The 21331-nt window shown below is 37.4% G+C and overlaps 1 protein-coding gene and 1 long non-coding RNA gene across 12 annotated transcripts in view; one reads left to right on the top strand and one right to left on the bottom strand.

Moving 5' to 3' along the window:
* The window catches only part of LOC127452287 (retinoic acid receptor alpha-B), a 183314-nt gene that overhangs the window by 108012 nt on the left and 53971 nt on the right, over positions 1-21331 (top strand). For 7 of the 11 annotated variants that reach the window (XM_051717653.1, XM_051717648.1, XM_051717652.1 and 4 more), the window contains one exon: positions 9266-9331. The exons of 2 other annotated variants lie outside the window; for them this stretch is intronic. In XM_051717653.1, coding sequence (XP_051573613.1) covers positions 9266-9331 — 66 coding nt within the window. Of the gene's footprint in view, positions 1-9265; positions 9332-14970; positions 15922-21331 lie in introns of those variants that run through there. 2 more of the 11 variants (XM_051717658.1, XM_051717656.1) reach the window with 1 other exon arrangement.
* Positions 20458-21331, bottom strand: part of LOC127452296 (uncharacterized) — a 57910-nt gene continuing 57036 nt past the window's right edge. Inside the window, exon 4 of the long non-coding RNA XR_007899232.1 lies at positions 20458-20768. This is a non-coding gene — a long non-coding RNA (uncharacterized LOC127452296). The remainder of the gene's footprint in view (positions 20769-21331) is intronic.

Here is a 21331-nt window from a genome sequence, read left to right as displayed (position 1 = left end):
TTAATAATGGAAATATTTCGCAAACTCTTTACTCTCTCACGAACTCCCTGGAGTTTCCTCACAAACCCCCAGTGGTTAGCAAACCCTGTTTGGGAAACCCTGGTCCATAAAATGAAAGTTAATGGTGACTGAGGCTATCAGTCCCTAACAATCAGCCCGACATCTACTTTTGTGCTTCACAGAAGAAAGAAAGTCATACTCAGCAAATGTACATCTCCAAAATGTCTGTTTAAGAATGTTTTATCTGGAAAGCATCATATTCTAATTAACATCTTATTAACATCTTAAAAAGAGCCTTTACATATATTCTAAATCATAAACATCTCAAAGACATCTGCTGAATGTCTTATTGACATCCAAGAGAAAATGTCTTATATACTCAAAACATGTTGTTACGTCATTACGCTTAATTGAATTTAAGAAAGTTTTTACAAGAAATTTTATTTCTTTCATTCAGATTGTCATTTTCATTGAACCAACATAATTTCGTTAAATTATGATCAAATCAGTGTACTATAGTAGGTTTAACTCAACTTCATTAGGTTAGTCAAAATCAGTTTAGCTGTTTAATTTTCTTATGTTGGTCCAACTTATTTTATTTTATTAATCATTAGTATATGCTAGATGAGCACGTGTAAGGACAGTGAAACTGTTGCAATGTCAATTTGACTTATAGAGATAAGCAGCACTCAAATCAAACAACACTTGAACATCAAAGTCCATCCTTAAGCTAAGCACAAGTGACAATTTACACCACAATAGTAACCCCCAAAACTCCAGCCTAACAGACACTCTTCTTAAATACCAATATAACAGAACATTAAACATTAACAAATAACCTCCTATTTTAATTTAGCTCAGAAGTACATAAAAGAACACTTAATTTCAACATTTGTTCACCCCATCCAGTCCAGTGCAAAGCATGATGGGAAATGAAAATCCCCTGCCCAGTTTTATCAATGCTACAAAAAGTATTTATGTAGCCCTAACTCAAATGGATTAAGTAAATTTAAACCATACAAATTTAATCGGATAAAACGCAATAAATAAAGTTGTAACAAAATGTTCTAAAATTGTGTTGCTTTAGTTAAGTAAACTGAACAACCTTCAAAAATCCTTTTTTTAAACGTATTGCAGATACGTAAACAATCTAAAAAATACATCTTCCAGATGTAAACACACACATCAAATAGACGTCTGGGTGATGTATGTGTGCTATCATGGAGACAGGTTTGGAACAACATAAGGATGAGTAAATGATGATGAGAAGAATGTGAAACAAAGCCAGTTACATATCAGTTTGGTGAAAAGCATATTGAAGTTTGTCTAAATCTTTACAATAAGAAACGGGTGGCAGTGCTTTTGACGAACCCATTGCCACCATGTCTGTATCAATTGCATCCCAGTCCACCAGCTCACTGGAATGCACTAGAAAGAAATGATTCAGGAGGCTGGCAGGGAGGAAGGAGGGATGAATAAGCTGCCTCTTTCATCTGCTTCAAAAGGAAAAGTTCATTTGCTAATCATTTGTGGCACATGAAGCGAGTTCCTTTTCGCTAATTGTGTCCGAGAGATGGTATTAGAATATCTGCTTAGATATTTTACTCTGTCCTGTGGCAGCTGACAATGGCTGTTCTTTCTTCTATGAAGGGAAGGTTGACAATTGAAATAAAATTGGACAAAATGCCTAATTACACAAACTTTGTGACTGACGTCTGAAGTCAAATTATATGCATGAAGCTGGTCTGAACTTAGCTAATGTTTTTCTTGTCAAGACACCTGGAGAGCCAAACTTTACCTTTTCGACATTTGACAGAGAATGGACCTAATATTGATTTTATTAGTGGTTAAAGGCCCCATGAAATCAAAATGGGAGTTTTGTGGCTTTTAGTCCATGTTTATTAGTTTTGAAGCCATCTATATGCTAGTGTACTCCCGACAAAATGAGAAAAACTGCCCAAAAATATTGATGACTCATCTGCTCATCTGGTGTACAGGTGTTCCTAATAAAGTGCTATCGGTCAGCAGAGTAATATTCTCATTAGAGACTGATAAGTCTTTTGTGTTTCACAAAGCTAGATGTAGTAGTTAGCAGTTCAGATGAGGTATTGTCGCCAAGTCACCGGATGTACTAAAACTCTTGATTACATCACATAATCACAGGGAAAATCACACTCATGAGTATGCATGTATTGCATTTGTCCAAGCGCTCTGTCATTTCTTGAAACTCTTGTGTGTTTAATGTGTTCAGCTGGATCACATCAAGCCCATCTTTGACAACATACTGGTACGTGGCCAACTGATTGTGTCATGAATGTGCTGATAGTTTGGTTTTGTAATTTTTCTCTGAAGACTGATGTACCATTGAATTTATTGGAGTTTGAGCATTAGCAAACTTTTTGCTACTTTTTGGCTGAGCAAATACTGTAGTTTTAAAGGAATAGTTCACTCAAAAATGAAAATTCTGTCATCATTTACTCACCCTTATGTCATTCCAAATCCGTATGACTTTCTTTCTTTTGTGGATAACAAAAAGAGATGCTTTAATTAATATCTTGAGGGTATTAACATGAGGGTAAGTAAATAGAATTTTCATTTTTTGCTGAACTATTCCTTCAAGAGTTAAGTATACTGAAAGTTAAGAAATCTGAAACTTAAAAACTTGAAGGAAGAGGGGAGAAAGGCCTCAGCATAAATTTGCTGAGCTCAGCTCTTTTTGATTTCAGTGCCTTGGCTTGAAGACAAACAGAACGGTGTATTGACATTTAGAGGAGTGTTTTGCTTTTGGCATGGAGGGTATAGAGCAGGCGGAATCTGGAATGTTAATGTTTTTGTTCATGTGCTTTTTTCCATTCATAATTAGTTGAGAATTCAAGAGGGTAAAGGTGGTACTGTTGTGCAATGAGTTGTGTAAAACATATTTGTTTCAGAGCTCTTATCAACATGCTAAATATTTCCAGGACTTTGAATGGTTTTGATTAGTCCATATACTTATTCATAGATCCTGAACACAGATGCTATTGTACAACCAAATTATCTTACAAAGCTACAATATGAACACAATTGACCTCTCACCCTCATAGTCAGTGTTGGGTGTAATGCATTACTAAGTAATTAATTACTGTAATTAAATTACTTTTTTGATGAAAAAAGTAAAGTAAGGGATTACTCTTAATTTTTCAGTAATTTAATTAGTTACTTCTAATATAATTGTGTTAATACTGTATAGGCTATAGAACAATTCTGTATAAAACAATAGTGAATTTAAAATCGAAATGTAATATCTTATGTTATAATGTATGTTTTCTAATTAAATACAGCCCCCTTAAATTCTTTGGCCAGTTCATGAATAATGTATTTGATTTTATATGATTTATTTGAAAGAATTAAAAGAACAGTTTCATGTCTATCCTCGTATTTTTCATCTGGTCGAGGTTGATAAGGGTTTTAGAAAGTAATAAGTAATGCAGTTACTTTTCAGACAGAGTAATTAGTACAGTAATCTAATTACACTGTAGAAGATGTAATTAGTAGTTAGTAATTAATTACTTACCCAACACTGCTCATAGTAAAGATCTGTGTTCAAGAAGGTAATGTAGATTTGGGTGTTGCAAGGGACTATCAAATTGTTAGTTGAACCAAAACAGAACAGAGCAATGTTTTAATCATAAAAAGACTTTTAGGTTTCAGAGGAATTTTAAGGGAATGGGAGATTTTAAGGCGTATTAAAGACCCATTAAATTCACTTGACAGAACAGTTTTCTTTCCTGTTTAATGTATTTCCTATTGGAACAGGGAGACATATAGAAGGACTAATCACCTGTTTAAAATAGCCAATAGGGTTTAGTTTACACCGCAGCCATGAACCATGATTTGCTGCTGTATTGAATGCAGGGGGAGGGGCATTTTCATTCTTGAGAGCATTTGATTGGACAAAAATCTGTGTAGTGCAAGGTGAGTCATTAATATTTTTGTCTGTTTTCCTGAAAGAGTTATAGAACTGTCATTTGTTAATGGTGAATTAACAGACAATATATGGTTTATCAGCAGCATTTTGTTATAATATCAGTACACTTTAACAATATAAATATTGCATAGAAATTTCATTAGCGTGCGTTTGATATGCTCGAGTCATTTAGCTCATGACGTAATTACTTATTCATAAACTTTTGATATGGGGATTGTCTAATCTATTTGGCAAATTTATTTTTATTATTTATACCCACTATATTTTTACATTATTGTTAGACATGAATGTTAAAAGGCAGTAACAATAGGCTATAACTCTTGTTAGAAGCAGACGAATAATATGCATTGTCTAGGTCAAAAATAAGCTGTACTTGTAAAGAAGGAAATGTCCTTTAGCTCAGCGCACATATTCTCCACTCAAACTTCCGTCTGTTCCAGAAGAAATTGGGTTTACTGAAGTACGTTGAAGCGCTTCTGGAGTAACAGTATGCTTGTTTTCTTAGACCGCAGTTTGGAGACGGGAAGCACAGTGGCTCTCGGACTGGGGACCAGAATGGCTGGCCAATTGGGCTGGGGGTCAGTGTTGTTTGTTCCTGTCTATGTTACCCAACCCCCCCCCCCCCCCCAATGGGTCAGCAGCTGCTCAGGAGAATTAGGGGGAATCCCAACCTAACTCTTGGTGCAAACTGCAAGACTGAGAAGACACACATGAAGGTAGAAAATAGGACTGAAAGTAGAACATGTCCTGAAAGAAACTGAAGATTTTATTTAGACACATTTTTAGGAATGTGAGTTCTGAATAAAACATGCAAGCAACTTAGTCCAAATAGCTTTCATTGTGATAAAAATTTTAGTGGTCTTGATATTCCGATTTTGACTGGACAGGAACACTGCTCCTGTGCAACAGTGTCTATGATAAATTCATATCTCTGTTTTAGAAGTTTTACACTGGGAGTGAGCACTTTAAATGTTTGACTTCATTTATTGATGTAGAGTTTTCTTTATCATGTTGGATTTGTTTTGCATGAGGTAGGGTAGGATGTGTATTGTACGTTTTTTTCCAAATGACACAAAAGAGCGTCGCTCGTTTAAAAGCAAAAGTGAGTTATTCCGTCAGAAGAGGACCCAGATGTGAAAGTTGGACTGTTGATGAAGGGAGGGGGGCTGGTTCCAGATGGTCCACCAGGGTCTGGTTAAATATTATCAGTCCACTCGCCTCCCCCACTGCCTCTCTGAGCCTGTAATCTATCGTAACTACCCAGCCCTCTTTCATCTTCCTCCTTCTCCTTTTCCCCTTTTCATTTCCCTTAGAGGAGGTGCTCCTTATTCTGCATGCAAGAAGTAAACTTGAAACAGAGAGAGAGATCTCTTCATAGCAGACTGTGAGAAAGTGTGTGGGTTATGTGAGCATACACCACTGCATGTACTAAAGATATATTAATGCAATGAAATGTTCAACTTAAAATTTCATTGTAACAGAGAAAAAATAATGCTGTGTCTGCCAGAACGAAGTTGTAATACTTTTTGTTTTTTTGCAGTTAAAAAAAGAATTGTGCTTTTAAGAACCCAGAAAACAAAATGTGGAATCAAATAACCATAGACCATATGCCACGTCCACACTTATCTGTGTTTATTTTGCAATATTTATGCTTCTCATCCACACTGGAACAGTGTTTTCCTCCAACGAAAACTAAGAATTACGAATACGCTTCCTAGTATCGCATACTTTGGAAAACTAAAAATTAGGTTTCAACCAAAAACTTCTGGTGTGGAGGTGGCCATATTCCATTTTTCGCAATTGAAAACGAGGCTGTGTAAAAAATGTATACTTTTGAAAACACTCTCCATAATGGCATACTGGAAACCGATGGTGTTAGGTAACTAAATACAGAGGTTTCAGACTTAAAATGATTAGTGTGGACATGGCCTGAAGAGACCTATACAGTGAAAATGGTTCTTGAAAAGTTAAAGGCCCCGATATATGTTATACGAAATCGAAGAATGAACGTGTGTGACGTCATTTAGAACAAAATCTGGTCAAATAGAAGGTGTTTTTACATTCGTTTTGGTGGTTCATAACTGCTCACCTGGGCCGAACTTCTAGGTAGAAGACTGCTAAACACCTTCTTACTGTCATTGGTCCATTTCATCGGTAGGTGTGACCTGGAGCTCCACCTACCTTGAGGACGACAGTTTATTTTGTTTACGTTGTTTAGTCAGTTAAAATCAGTCAACATGAACACACTGGCATGTAAATTTATTAGCGAGCTGGTGCAAATTTACCTAGATCTGTACGATCATTTGATTAGAGAAATTTTCCATGACCATGTCATGCGATTTTTTTTTGTTTTTTTTTTTTTGTTTTTTTTTTTTATTTATTCTTTTTTTTTTTTTTATTAGTTTACAAAAGGAATCAAATCCACTCAAATACTCTCAATTGCCCATTCACTCATGAGCCATCTGCAGTGAAAGCCATTCACCCATCTGCCCAAAGAAAGAAGCCTTTCATCATTCTTTTGTCTGTATTCTGCACATTAACAAATTTATACACTCATCTTTGCAATAGTATCAGTGTCATAATAAATTAAAATAACAGAGTGTAATCATTGCATATTATGGCCACGTATAGTGTGTTAGCGCATTAGCTTCATAAATGTACAGTGTAAAAAAGACAAATTAAAAAATTTCTTCTACATATATATTTAAATCATCGAGTGGTCAAAAAAGCATCTTTTACTAATCTAGTGTGAATCGTACTCATAATGCATAAAGTCATTGATAACAGATTTTAATGTCACATTAGTTAAGGTTTACATGTAGTGTCCTCATATTTAAATGCATTTCTAAAGGCCTCCCACAGCAGTGTGACCGGTGTCTGTTTGCAAACAGTATACCGTTGCTCATCTGTTTCAAACTTCTTTTTACCCCTGAACAAAGAAGAACATTTTTGAAAGTATATCAGGGCCTTAAGCTGCAGCAAAGAACCATTGAAGAACATTTTCTTCATTTTTCAACATTTTTAAGAGTGTGTCATATTACAGTTAATGACATGTGAGTAGTTTTTTCTTTTCAGTATGTCTTCTCTTTACCTCAATTTGATATACAAACAACTCATTAACATGTCCCACTTCATTTCCATCTTGTACCCTCTTCAAGCAGTGGAAATATAATCCATTCTAGATGTCCTAAAATTCTGAGGCTCTCAATGTGCAGCGAATCCCGGTCAACAGCTTCACATCCTGCTCATGGCCTCGGTTTGCCTCTCTTGCCCAGCACAAGTGCATGAGGGAGCTTGAGGAATGCTGTGCCTCTTTTGTAAATGTATTAAGGGGAGGGGGAAAGATGGGTTAATTACCCTCTCAAAGTGGCCAGTGCACTTGGAGAGACGGGTCAAACAAGTCATAATGGTGCATTTGCCAGGCCATTGTTAGAGTACTGTAGCAAACTGACTAGCTCTTGTTCCGAGTTCAGACTGCTTTAGGGGACTTTCGCTGATTAAAGGGGGGATTTGCGTTGCCTGCTTTCATGGGTGCTTGGCCAGGAGAATCGATATGTCAATAGGCTCGGTATCTATATGCAAGCAGGGGTTTGGCCTGCACATTCAGGGCTTTTTGATATGCATGATGCTTAAGCTTAAGCCACTGAGCATTATCACAAAGGCTTCTTGATGTTCTTATTTGTGCTGATATGGGGTCCTCCATGGGGAGTGGGTCTGCTTTGATAAGATAGAGAGCTGGTGGCCTGGAAGGCTGGCTGGGTTTGGTCTACTGAGATGTGTGTATGTGAGGACTCAGAACTGTATCTCTTAAATGGAGAAATTGCTGGCCTTTGTTTTTGGCCATGTATACAATGTACCAAATTCTTCCTGCCCCACTGGGTTTTTGTGAGTGTGTGTGTCCATATGAAAGGGAATTGGAATAAGAAGAGTGAGTGTGTCAGGGGTGAGGGTCTTTCCTCTAGGGGGTGTCAAGGTAATGGCCCAGTATAGAGAGCAACCCCTGTCTGTCTCTCACCCCCTCAATATCTCTCACCCTCTTCCCTGTCGTGGCCTGGAGGAGAGATGATGGGGCTTCTTTTCATGCCATTACAATCCTCAGAAGATGGAGTAGTCCAGGGACAGTGGTTGGGGTCAACAGACCTCCCCCACCCCATACACAACTCCACCTCACTCATAGCCTCTTTGAAATGGTGATGATGATGGGGTGACCCCATGCCCCCCAGTGCGACTCCCTCAATGAGGCTGGGGTTTGGTAGATCATTCCACTGCCCCTGATTTTCCCTCCCCAGAGCTCCACAGCAACCGCTGCCCTGGTCTCAGCAGCATTTGTCATGTCCAGACCCCGCAAGCTGCACCTCTATGGGGCTTTTGTTCCCCAACCTGCTGGCTAAGCAGGGGATTTCAGATGGACCATTAACATTTGAACCAGCTCGGCACATTTCCCTATTACACTCAATCTGCGCTTGGGCCATTACTTGTAAAAAGAAAGAAAATTCATCATATCGGTCACTATACATTGCATGTAATTTGGAAAAGTCTCATGATGACATGTTAAGAGCTATTACATGTGAGGCTATTAAGAAGAATACAGGGTAGGATCTGTTAGATGATAGCAATAATCAAACGTAGTACAGTTATAATTGCACACTTGCAACATATTTACTAGGGATGTGCAAAACTACACATTTTCGAAATCGACTAGTCATTGGGTTCGTCTTTATGGAGCCCTGTATAATTAGGCTGGTTTGGGGTTCACCTAACCATGATTAAATGTGCTTCTTAGAGGGTGTTTACATAAGACACATTCTTGTGTTCAAAAACAGCTAGATGGAGCGCAATGGAATGGAAATGCAAACAGGCTTTTGAGAAGCATATTTAAAATTGGACTATTTTTACTATGCAAACTGTGCTAAGGCCAAAGTTTAATTCGGTTTTCCATGTGGTGCTATATCTCGCTCACAGTGTGCATGCTGCAAATTTCATCAACACAGTACGTGCATACTGTCTACGTGCAGCCTAGTTTTTCTAGAAATGCGGACCGTCCGCATCTGAGCGTGTCATCTGCACATGCGCCTGGCACTATAGAGTATCACGGTGAACACGTCCATACAGGCTCCATGCAAGAGTATATTATCGAGTATAAAATCGAGGAGAATGGGGACAATTTTTGGAGGGTTAAAAGGCAGAAATGTGAAGCTTGTAATTTTATAAAAGCACTTACATTAATCCTTCTGTTAAAACTTGTGTATTATTTAAGCTGTAATGTTGATTAAATTGTCATTTTTATGGTCATTTTAGGGTTTACAAGGCTACGTCATCATGGCAGCAAAGTTGTAGAATTGGATATAACTTTACACAGAAAAGGTTAGTAAGCAATTTTATCACACTAAAATCATGTCAACAGGCATATTGTTTACGTCTTGTGATTATTCTTTTGAAACAGTGAGTATTTTAACTTTTACCGATTGGCACCATTCGCTTCAATTGTAAGTGCCTCACTGGAACTCAAATTATTTTGTTTGATTTTTGTTTTTTTGTAGTATAATAAAAAAATATATATGAAAAAGTCTTTCGTATATATGAAAAAAGTCTTTCAAAGATAAAGTATTTAATCTCACTAATCAACTAGTCGGTTGTGGGAGAACTAGTTGACCATCGTGAACCATCCCTAATATATTGTCATGGAAATACATAGAGATCGACAAAATATGCTATATCTACTTGTAGGCCCTGAACATACTCTGCTGACCCTATACAAACACACTGCATGTATGCAACAAACACACTAGCACTGGCTAAACAGCCATATGTGTCATTGAGCTGGTCATCTTTTGTTTGGGTCACAAGGGGTCAGTGGGTCAATAGGGTGTTATGATGCATAGCCATGGGACATTTGTAGTGGATGCACAGGCGTGGACTTGACCATCCATGCCACACCCTAACCTTGGCCCCCATCACACTGGCCATTGAAAGGCAATTAAATCAAATGTGTTGTTACTGTAAGGAGATAGAGATGCATTACAATCTTGTGATGCCAACAATGATTGGAGTGCATTTTTAATCTGTAAATATCTCACATGCTTGACCTCACACCCCACCATAACTCACCATACAAACAACTACAAACCATAAATATGGCTTGTGCAGGGTTAAGAGATGTATATATTCTCATCTCTTAATCCTTGACCTTGAGCCAGCAGTAATAAGAGAGGACTGCTCGATCATCAGCGGCCCGGCAGATTAGTCAATAGCCTTCACCACAAACATTACACATCTGGAAGAGTGGATCCCAGTAGCTAATTCTCACCATATGTTCACCACAGCAATAAGCACCAGCTGGCACATAGTAGCAGTCAGTGTGAACAAACACCAGTTGTAAGGCACAAACCTCTTAATGCTTTTATATTGCACCATAACTTCCAGTGATCTATGAATGTTTATTAATAATGATACCCAGACTTATGGCTCTCTGTGCTATAGCCACTCTTTTTATGTAACTCAGTTTCAGGAAATTGCTTCAAAGAAGTTCACAGAAGAGTTAATGGTGTGCATGTTTGGAGATTGCGATCAAGGCAATGTCACGAAAATACTCTTCTATATGATTTAATTTTATTGGAACATGTAAAATGGATTGCTTTGTAATATACAGTACTGTGCAGAAGTCTTAGGCACATAAGATGTTTCACAAAAACATTTGTCTTAAGATGGTTATTTATATCTTCAGCCTTAGTGTGTCAATAGGAAATATAAATGTTATACTCCCAAATATTCCTTTTGCAAATTGAAATGATTAGAATAGAAGAAAAGGGAGCCCTGCAACAGATGGCATGGTCCTCACAGAGCCCCCACTGAACATCGAGTCAGTCTGGGATTACATAAAGAGACAGAAGTAACTGAGACAGCCTAAATAAATAAAAGAACTGTGGTGAATTCTCCAAGAAGCTTGGAACATCCTATCTGCCAACAACCAAGAAAAACTGTGTCCAGGTGTAAGTAGGAGAATTGGTGATGTTTTGAAGGCAAAAGTGTCAACACCATATATTGATTTAGCTCTTTTTCTGTTTACTGGACTTTGTATGATGTTAATTTATTATTTTTTTTAAGAAATCCTCACTTTGAAAGTTTTTCACAAGTGCCTAAAACTTTTGCACAGTACTGTATATTTTTATATAGCTGGCCTTTTGAGTGCTAGCGAAGTAAAAAAAAAAAAAAAAAAAACCTGTCATTGTTGAAAATGTGCACATCCTCAGTTGGTATCTGTCTTTTGACCATTGTGTTAATAGCATGTGGTACATCCATACTGTCCTACAACATAATAGGTCAGCATAGTCACTCATTGTAACAATACTGAATGATGGCCCCTCCCTATCTAAAAGATTACAGGCATTGTGAGTGAATGCAAACACCCATCTGTTCATCAAGGCAGAGCATTCTGGGACAAACTGGATCATGTGACTGACAGAATAATGATAAGAATTTAAAAGTGCTCACAGAAGGCATTGACCCATGGCAATATGTTCTATGAAAATGACAGACATTAACCAAATGACATGTAGTATCTGCCCCTAAACATCATATTTGCAATGCTTGTGAAACATTGATAAGAACTAAGCTTAACAGAAAATAAAGGAGCTTTTTTCATGCATATTTGGAGGAGGAGAAGTGGGGGAGGTGGATTGAGGGCAATAAATTGCCTTACACTTTCAAGTTGCCAGCAGGTTTGCTCATGCATTTCCTCCTAAAGCCCCATAAAGTCTTTGAATTCCTAATAGCCACCAATACAAACCCCCTCCTTCCCCCATATATATTGCCCTACACAGTTCTTGTAGTGTCAAGGTATTGAGAATCTCAGGTCATTTACCTCCTTTGACATAATGTAGCTTATTACACTAGTCCGTTACTGTTTTTGACCTTTGATGTTCTTGTGAAATGTCACAGAAATCACTGCTCTTGAAATTCCACTCAGTGATAGATATCTTATACTGATGTAATCGCATCATTTATTAATGACAAACATAGCATCTAGTAGTAGAAGTGGCATTTCTTGAGACAATTATGTCCCCCCTTGACAGATTATTTGTACGTTTCGATACTATTAAAATGTCGTTCAATCTTGATACTCATTGATATTTAGCAAAGTCAGAGGTACAGTATAAATTAGAGATGTGGAGTCAGTTTTCAGTGTGTCATTCTGTGTTACAGTATACTGTTTATATAGTATAACAGTCACTTGGCCTATTGTATGCGGATGTGTTGCTAAGTGTTATGCCTAGTGAGAAATATGTAAAGTGGCAGATATGGAAAGCAGTATTCCTTAGACTCAGTCATTCATTTTTCTGACCATTTCATAGCACACATTATGTGTGTCTGTTTGGATTAAAAGCTCTGTCCATTAATAAACGTGTATTTATTGAATGAGCAGCGCTTTGTGCGAAGGCTAATATTTTAGATGGTGAAAAATCAATAATAGTACCTCTTACATGTCAAGGACAAAAATGTGAGGGCTGAAGCTGGAAAATAAGGGGAGGCTAATACGTCGTTTCACTGATGGATGGAGCTATCAGCGGATGGCAGCAACCTTGGTGTGTTGAGCTGACAGATGCTGTAGGGCTCCAGCCCAAGTGTTCATTGCCTTGTTATGAACACTACTCTCCAGACAGTGTCTATGGATTTTGTGGTGGGAAACTAGATAGTGTTGCAATGTGATGTTTACCTCACTTTGTATTGATAAAGCAGTTTTGGAGTCAATGATTGTTTGCTTTTTAAAGACACTAAATGGTGGTTTACTTGAGTAGTCCATGAACTGTTTAATAACACTTTCACAAAACATGTACAACACATTGAGACAAATATTTTTATGTATATATATTTAATTTAATTTTTGAATTAAAGGAATAATAAGGAAATAGACCTAATATAACCAACTGCTAAGGATAATTTCGTAGCCAGGGCTGGGTAGATTACTTCTGAATTGTAATCCGGTACTGATTACAAATTACATTACTAAAATGGTATTCAGTAACATAATCTCTTGGATGATATTTTTTAAAGTAATCTAATTTTATTGCTTTTAGATTACTTTTGGATATATTCTTGTTTATATGATGTCACATGCATTTGACTAGGATAAACTTGTACCATTTTGACATTATGTTGCCAAAATGTAAAGTAAAAAAGTAACAAAAAAAAATAAAATAAAAATGTAATGGTTCAAAACATGAGAATTGATCAGATTGTGTTTTACTCGCTATTTGTTCATTTCTGAGTGAAATAAAAAAGGCACTTAAAAGGTTCTTACTCTTGACAATTTTGGCATTACAAACGCCGTCATATCTGTTAACATATGGTAACAGATCAGACCAGTTATATTTGTGAAGCACCTTCATGTACCTTTTGAAGCTGAGTACAAAAGCAATTTGCAAATTGAAATTAAACTTTACAGCACTGATGCAATCGGTTCTGCATTTATGCATGGATTATTGCTCCATCTTCAGTCTAATTATGGCTAGCGGCTAGTATAAGGTCGGTAGGTGCAATTCCATCCCTGACCCCCTCCTTTCGAAATAATGTAATGTACATCATCTGTAGGCTGATTTAGAATGTAAAATATATATATATATATATATACAAAATTACAGTTTGATTGAAATTACGCCCCGCAAAAATATTCTGCTCACAACTGAGATTTACCTTGATTTTTCTTTGTTTTCTTGAACATCACTTGTCTCATATTTCATATTTCTATCATTTTGTTGACTTGGTTAACAAGTACACTTGTCAGCTTTTGACAGCTTTTTTAGGGTCAAAATCATTTGATGTGGTGGAAATGACGCCACAACTGTGGGACAGTCTTAATTTTCGAACAATTGCTAGAAATAATTTTCACACAGTAAATATTGAAATGGTTTATTTCACTCTTTGTTTAGATGATCATAACATGTAATAATTTGTATTTTAAACGTAATAATTTGTATTTTTATAATGGATTTTCAAAGTTTAATATTGAAAGTCTAAAAAGATGGTAAATCAGTAAACTTTGTACACAAAGAACAATGAAATGCCCTAAATTGAAGAAACACCCATATATACGTATAGTGTGTTATTTAGTACTTTAGAATATTCCAGGTTCAATACAAGTTAAACTCAATAGGCAGCATTTGTGGTATAATATTGATTACCACAAAAATAATTTTTTGACTTGTCCCTCCCTTTAAAAAAATAAAATAAAAAAAAAAGCAAAAATCTGAGTTACCTTTAGGCACTTACAATAAAAGTGAATGGGGCAAATCCATAAACATTAAAATACTCACCATTTCAAAAGTATAGCCACAAAACATAAACAATATGTGTGTTAACATGATTTTAGGATGATAAAATCGCTCACTAACCTTTTCTGTGTAAAGTTATAGCCAATTTTACAACTTTGTTGTCATGATGATGTAATGTCAACAAACTCTAAAACGATTGTAAAAAATTATGACTTTAACAACTAATCACCAGTTTTAACAGAGGAATTAATGTGTGCTTTTATAAAATTATGAGCCTCACATGTCTGCCTTTTAACCCTCCAAAAATTGGCCCCATTCACTTCTATGTAAGTGCCTTACTGCAATCTCTGTATTGCTTTTTTTGTTTTTGTTTTTTCAAGAAATTTATTTTTGTGGTAATCAACATTCTGACACAAATGCTGTCGATTGATCTTAACTTGTATTGGACCCAGAATATACCTTTTAATAACAATATGATAACTCCTGTTCCCTTTTTATTTAGTAAGATTAGTACCTATTCATTAAATAGGTTGTTAAGAAAGGGGCAGTCAAAGAAGTAAATATAGGTAAACTTTATACGCTACCTTGTTATGGTGACCGATTCTCATTGATAGATGTTACATTGATCAGACTGAGATTAGGTTTATCAGCAGCCAATGAGAGAGCGCGCAGTCTGAGTGGGGGTGGATAAGGGCGGAGTTTGTGCGCAGCTGCTGACACTCGTCAAAAATTGTGGTGTATGTGGGATAGCCTGGAAACTACGCGAGGATCAGAGTTACCCTGTCGAAGAGCGCTTTTGTTTTTTTAAAGAGAAATTTCCCAGAAGTGTGCCAATGGATCGGCGCAAGGTGTTAAAGACATTACTTTGAGTTTAAGTCTTCGCAGGGTCTGGAAACACTGGAGCAAGTTCTTCCTGTGTCTGACCCGCAAACTACCACGGGATTATTCACGAGACTGATCTCTCTCTCTCTCACCGATGCGGACGATTGTGTGTCTACCGTAAATATGCATAAAACAATCGGACTGTTATCGAATATTATTTAGAGCACGTATCGTTTTGGGAGGCTTTTAAGAACATTCGTTCCAGTTTTCGGACATTTCCACGGACTGCCCTCGTCGCGCGCGGGACAGCGATTTACTCGTATAACAGTTTTGCATCGATCATTAGGTTTAATATAGAGCCACAATTTCAACAGCTCTGTGATCTCGGTGTTGCAACAACTGGTGAAGGATTTTAAAATCTGAAGAATGTAGTTCATCCCCCGTGGACAGCGCGAGCTTCTGTTGAAGTGACACACTGAATAACAGTTTTTAATGTACGGATTCTTGCTCAAGTGCATTTTGTCCCTCGTGGAAACGCTCCATTTTCATTTATTGGATTTTTTTCTTTTTTATTTTAACCCATCGTTTGCCAGTTTTAGCAGTAGTTTCCCACGTACACAGAATATTTCAAGTCCTACTGAAGATCTCTGCCATAGGAAGGAGGTGTTTACTTCTGAGAGATTATCAGTTGTTCTTCCATGATGTACGAGAGTGTGGACGTTGTTGGACTGACTGCTAGTCCGAACCCGTTTTTAAGCATGGATTACTACCACCAGAACCGCGGCTGTTTGATCCCGGATAAAGGCCTCGTGTCGGGAGCGGCCCGCGGCTTCAGAAACCCGCACTGGAGCGGCTCAAATCACTGTAGGTGACCTTTTGTTTTCTCCAACTTTTAAATCTCGTATCATTAACACAGTCTCTGATCTAACATTATGCGGACAATTTGGTTTTGAGTTCCTCCCACCCGACGACTGAATGTTTTGGGGGTTGCGGGTCAGAGGGGCTCTTACAGGGGCTCTTACAGGGGCAACAACTCAATTTCACGTCAGCTGATACGAGTGTGGGTATATTCCAGCATGTACATGTTGGCTGTGTCTCAAAATCTTAGTGAGCTGTCTACCTAGGCATCATGGGCTGTTAATGCACCTCAATCTTGTATTTTCGAGCCTGTAATCATAGTTCAGGTTTTATTTTAAGGGGATTTTTCCAGTCAGCATTCCCATGATCTTCTTGGGTGTTTTTTTATTTTTATTTTATTTGTTTTTTTAAGTTTAATTTAAGAGCTGTTTACTAACATATTTGGCATGTCAAGGAACTTAGTTTTTTTTTTTTTTTATTTTTTTTTTTTTATCAAAGGCCTCTCTGGACCTCAGAGTTGTTAATAATTGATCTGGCTCTTAAAGTTAAATGCTTGACTCCATATGTTGGTGCATGCCAAACAGGTTAGTGGATTAAATTATCATGTTTTATGTGAATTATATTGGATTATTGAATGTTTGCAATTGTGTGTGTTTTTTTTAAATAGCTTTTTTGGAAAATAAATACTTAAAGTATCTCTAAAATCCCATAAAATCTGTTGAACATAATGGAAAATATTTCCAATAAGAAACTGTCTGTATCATTAGAAAATGCACACAATGCCACAGCTTGTACAAGTCCAGAAGATGTCGTCATATTTGAGCTGGTGTCTTCTCGTGGTGAATGGTATGTGTTTGCAGCACAAGTGTGACATTTCAGGGGGCCAGAGTCTGTCTGGAAACATGGTCTCCAGTGTTTGTTAGGGCATGTCAACATTGCTAATCTTGTGTAAGCCTGTTTGTGGGATGATTTGTTCTGCAGCTCAGCATCCTTTTCTTATGGAGAACAGTCCTACCAGCCAAAGTATTTATGTCTTTTGAAAAGGTCATGGAGAGCAAGGAGACAGTCAGTGATGTATCCATGGTGCACATTTGCTCTGCCTCAGAGTTTTGGGGTGGCAAACTCTAAATGAAGCCATGTACAAATGACAAGTGGAGGTCCTAAGATCTGGTAGAATCCTCTCGAGCTGGTCCCATTGTAGTCAAGGGACATTTTAGGGTGTAACACAGTTGTAACTCTCCTTTTGTCTCCTTTACCACTTGTAGATCTTGTGTTTTGTTACATTAGCCTTACCTTAAAAATAGATTGGATTTGAATGCACTCTTTGATTTGTTTCTATGAAGATCTGAGGAGATTTTGTAATATATTTGCAATGATGCCTGTCAGAATGAGGCTTCTCCCATTCAGATGTGGCATATATGGTCCATAAGTAACCATAATAGTGTGCTGTCTAGGGTTTCTCCTTTAACCCATCATAGTTTCCACTTTGCAAAGTAAATCTGTGGTAACTGCACAAAGATCTGCACCATCAGAATTCTCAAGAGGGCCTTTGATTGAAGTGCTATGAATTGCTGGATTGCTTTTTCGGATAATCCCAAGAATAATTAAAGTCAGACGGCAGTTTATTGATGACCACATTCGTTTACTTGCATAAGAACATGAGACATTGAATAATTTATGTTTTGAGGAGTAGGTTACTTTAATCGACACAGAGTAAGTGGCGTGTCTTGTGTGTTGCTATGTTTATCATAATTACTTCCGAAGTGTGCCATATGATTTGTTCTGTTGTGGCCTTCAAACATGAGCACCTTCATGGCCATCAGGAGCGGTTTAAGCCCTCCGCCTGCCTGACCTCTAGGTCCCGCTACCTCTGCACAGCAAGAGGCTCTAGCGCTTCGTTTATCTGGAGGCATCCATCACGGAGTGTTTGAAAAGCTCTCCATCATTCTGAAAGCTGCATGGGACCAAGCAGAAAGAAAGCAGGCAGGCTGATCTTTCTGCTTTCCCTCCCCCACTTGAAGACTCTTAACTTGCTATTCACCACCCTCCTTATGAAATTTCCAAAACAGCTCTTTTGTTTTAACGCAAAGCTTGATCTTGTTAACATTAGTGCCCGACCGATATATCGGTCGGCCGATATTAGACTTTCACCGATATATCTGTATCGGCGTAAATGTTTTCCCGATATGAAAGCCTTTTTTCAGAACATATAATGCAGAAAACAATGCTTTAGAATTTGTGTCATAGCGTAGTTTGTCCAGCAGAGCGTGCTCCGACACCATTGTTTACAGAGCAGACTCTGAGCTGACAAATTAGCAAAACAAAATCACCATATCGGTGAATTTTCCTTCTCTAAAATCGGTATCGGTTTCAAAAGTCCCATATCGGTCGGGTTCTAGTTAACATGCATTAAATTAAAAGTATTCGACAGGAGTCAGGACAATGTTTGGATTACACATTGTTTAAGAAGGCTGCAGCGTTTGTAGTAGTATTTACAGGATCACAGTCAGTACATCTACATGCGACGATTTCAGAGTAAAACAATTTTTTTTTTTTTTTTTAACGTGTGTGTGTGTGTGTGTGTGAAGGCAGACTAACAGACCTAGATAATGCGATTGTAGCTCAGTGCCTTCCAGCATATATGCACATTAATAGGGCCACCACTGGCCTTTGTATTTTGCACGTGCAAGACAGAGGAAACATGCAATATTTAACACATCCTCAGCTGACGACCTTTAAATATTAAATTATGCATTGTGTCATGTATACATGGACAGACAGAAGAAGACTGTAGCTCGACTACACTGTCAGAAAAAAAGTTCAAAATTGTTACCTTTAGGGGTACAATGGCTTGTCACTTGGGCAGTACCCTCAAAGGTACATTCGTCTACCCTTAAACACAGGTACATTTTTGTACCCTTACAGCTTGCTCCTTTTAAGAGGCAAATATGTACCCTTGGTGACTAACTTGGACCTCAGTGTACTATAATGAACCCTTGGAATGGGTGCAAATTTGGCCTTTTAATGGTACTGCCCCAGTGACGAGCACTTTGTACCTTTATGAATAGCAATTTTGTCACAGACCCACCGGTCTCTCTCTCTTCACTGCAGGGCTCACTCTCCCCTGAGTTCTGATTACACGAACCTGCATATCATTAGTGGCTAATCAAGGACTGCATATATACCCCGCTTTCACACATACTCTGTCTGTTCTCATTGATAGTATCTCTGAGACTCCAGAGCTTTCTACTATGTCAAACATACCTGTGTATTCATTATTGCCTGCAAGTATCATAAGACTGTTGTGAGTTACTGTTCATCGTGTCTATACCCTGTCTGGATATTACTCACCTGCTGTTTGCCACTCTGCTCAACTGGATTTACTCACAATATTTACATCACTGTTTCAATCATCTGTTCAATAAACCCTGCTACTGAGTTCATATCTCTGCCTCCGTGAGTCTCCCGTGACACCTTTAACTTTTAAACCCTCATGCTTTTATTTTGACATTCTGAACTCTCCAGGAAGTCCTGTATGTGTCTGTTTGTAAGTAAGTTCACAGTTTAATTCGCTTATTCAAATTCTGGTTAAAAAAAAAAACCTTCAGTGCCATTCAAAATGCATATTATAAGTGAACCGAACTATTGAGCATCTACATCTGAGATGTTCGTGAGTAGCGCTCAAATATTGCGCACCGAGTGAAGGCTAAAAATAGGCGCGTGTGTAAACAGAGCAGCGCCATTCAATAACTCGCTGGAGCTGCACGTGCATTTTATATATTTACTTATTAAACACTGCCTTTTGTGATTCACAGAGCTATCGCACATCTTCAAGCGGCTTTGAATAAAATGCATTTGTCATATGAACTACTTGTGTTTTAATGGTTTCATTTGTCATTTTTTTGAGCTTGACAGTAACTAATATGACTAAAACACAGTACCGGATTTGGATTGGGCTCGTCGGACCGATACCCGATCCCTTTAAAAACGTCATTATCGGAGCCGATACCGATCCAGGTATCGGATCGGTGCATCCCTACTACAGACGAATTGAAATTAGATGCACAATTCACATGGACTACTTTTATGACATCTTTTGGGTCCTCTAAGACTTAAAATGAGGCTCTATTCACTGCCATTGCATTGAAAGGGTGGGCTGTGAAATTCATTTAAAAATATCTCCTTTTCTTTCTCCACATAAGAAAAGAAAGTCATACAGGTTTGAAACATCATGAGGGTGAGTTTAATATGCCAATTTTTATTTTTCTGTGTTAATAGTCTCTTCTGGAACACAGGACGTCTTTGATTCTTGACTCCTATCTTTGCAATACCACATTGCAGGAAGTGAGCATATTTTTCATATAGGGCGAAAAAAAAAAAAAAGTTGTTAAAGAAATTATGCACTGAAGGCTGCAATTACCCCCTCTTTGATTCTTATTCCCTGCACACCATCCATTTGATCAGGACTTGAACTATCCTGTGAAAGCCATTTTAATATGGTGTATCAGCGTCACACTGTAAGAGGAAAACAATGTTAGAACAGTATTAAAACCATGCAACATTTGCAAAAACAACTTTCCAAGCTTTACTTAATTTGCTATGACAAAACTTACAGTATTACATCGTTTTGACAAAACAAAAACATTTGTTTGAGAATATTTACTACTCATATAATCCACAGTAATGCCACAGTAAATACATGGAAGATCTTTTGCAAACTTCTCCTCTCTTTCTTCAATGTATATTTTGGCCAAAAAGATTTTTCTTGGTGCAGGCTCATGCACAATACTAGTGAAGCCCTCCTTGAAGCACTGGACAGCTGATGAATGGATTCGGTCAATTTCATCACATAACTGAAAAAAACAATTGAGAGTAATGGAAAGTTAATCATTCGTATTAAAGTGGTCACACCAGTCTTCTAGAAATAGTTCACCCAAAAATGAAAATTATGTCCTAACTCACCCTTATGTCACGCCAAACCAGTATACCTTTTTCTTCTGTGGGACATAAAAAGGTGAATGTTTGAAATCTTGATATATTTATTGGCCATAATGTAAGTGAATGGTGACTTAAAGCTCAAAAAGAGGGAAATATACCATAAAACCACAGTAAAAGTAATCAGTGCTACTTAAACTATATTCCAAGTTTGTTCACAGGATGCAATGAGAACCAGTGAGGTTTTCAGAACTTTATTGCTTTAATTTGATAGTAAATAACAACTTAAATTATGTTCTGTTTATCAAAGTGATCATATCACTACAAAAAACTTGGAATACATCGCACCTTTTAGTTCAAATACTTTTACTGTGGTTTATGTCCTGCCACCAGAAATTCACTTTTTGTGTTACAAAGAAGAAAAAAGTCATGTTGGTTTGAAATTTCATTAGGGTGAGTAAAAGACAGATTTTTCCTTTTT

The sequence above is a fragment of the Myxocyprinus asiaticus genome, chromosome 14, assembly GCF_019703515.2.
Source record: "Myxocyprinus asiaticus isolate MX2 ecotype Aquarium Trade chromosome 14, UBuf_Myxa_2, whole genome shotgun sequence".
Classification (NCBI taxonomy): domain Eukaryota; kingdom Metazoa; phylum Chordata; class Actinopteri; order Cypriniformes; family Catostomidae; genus Myxocyprinus; species Myxocyprinus asiaticus.
Note: the sequence above shows the minus strand (reverse complement) of the source record. Positions and strands in the feature narration are given on the sequence as shown.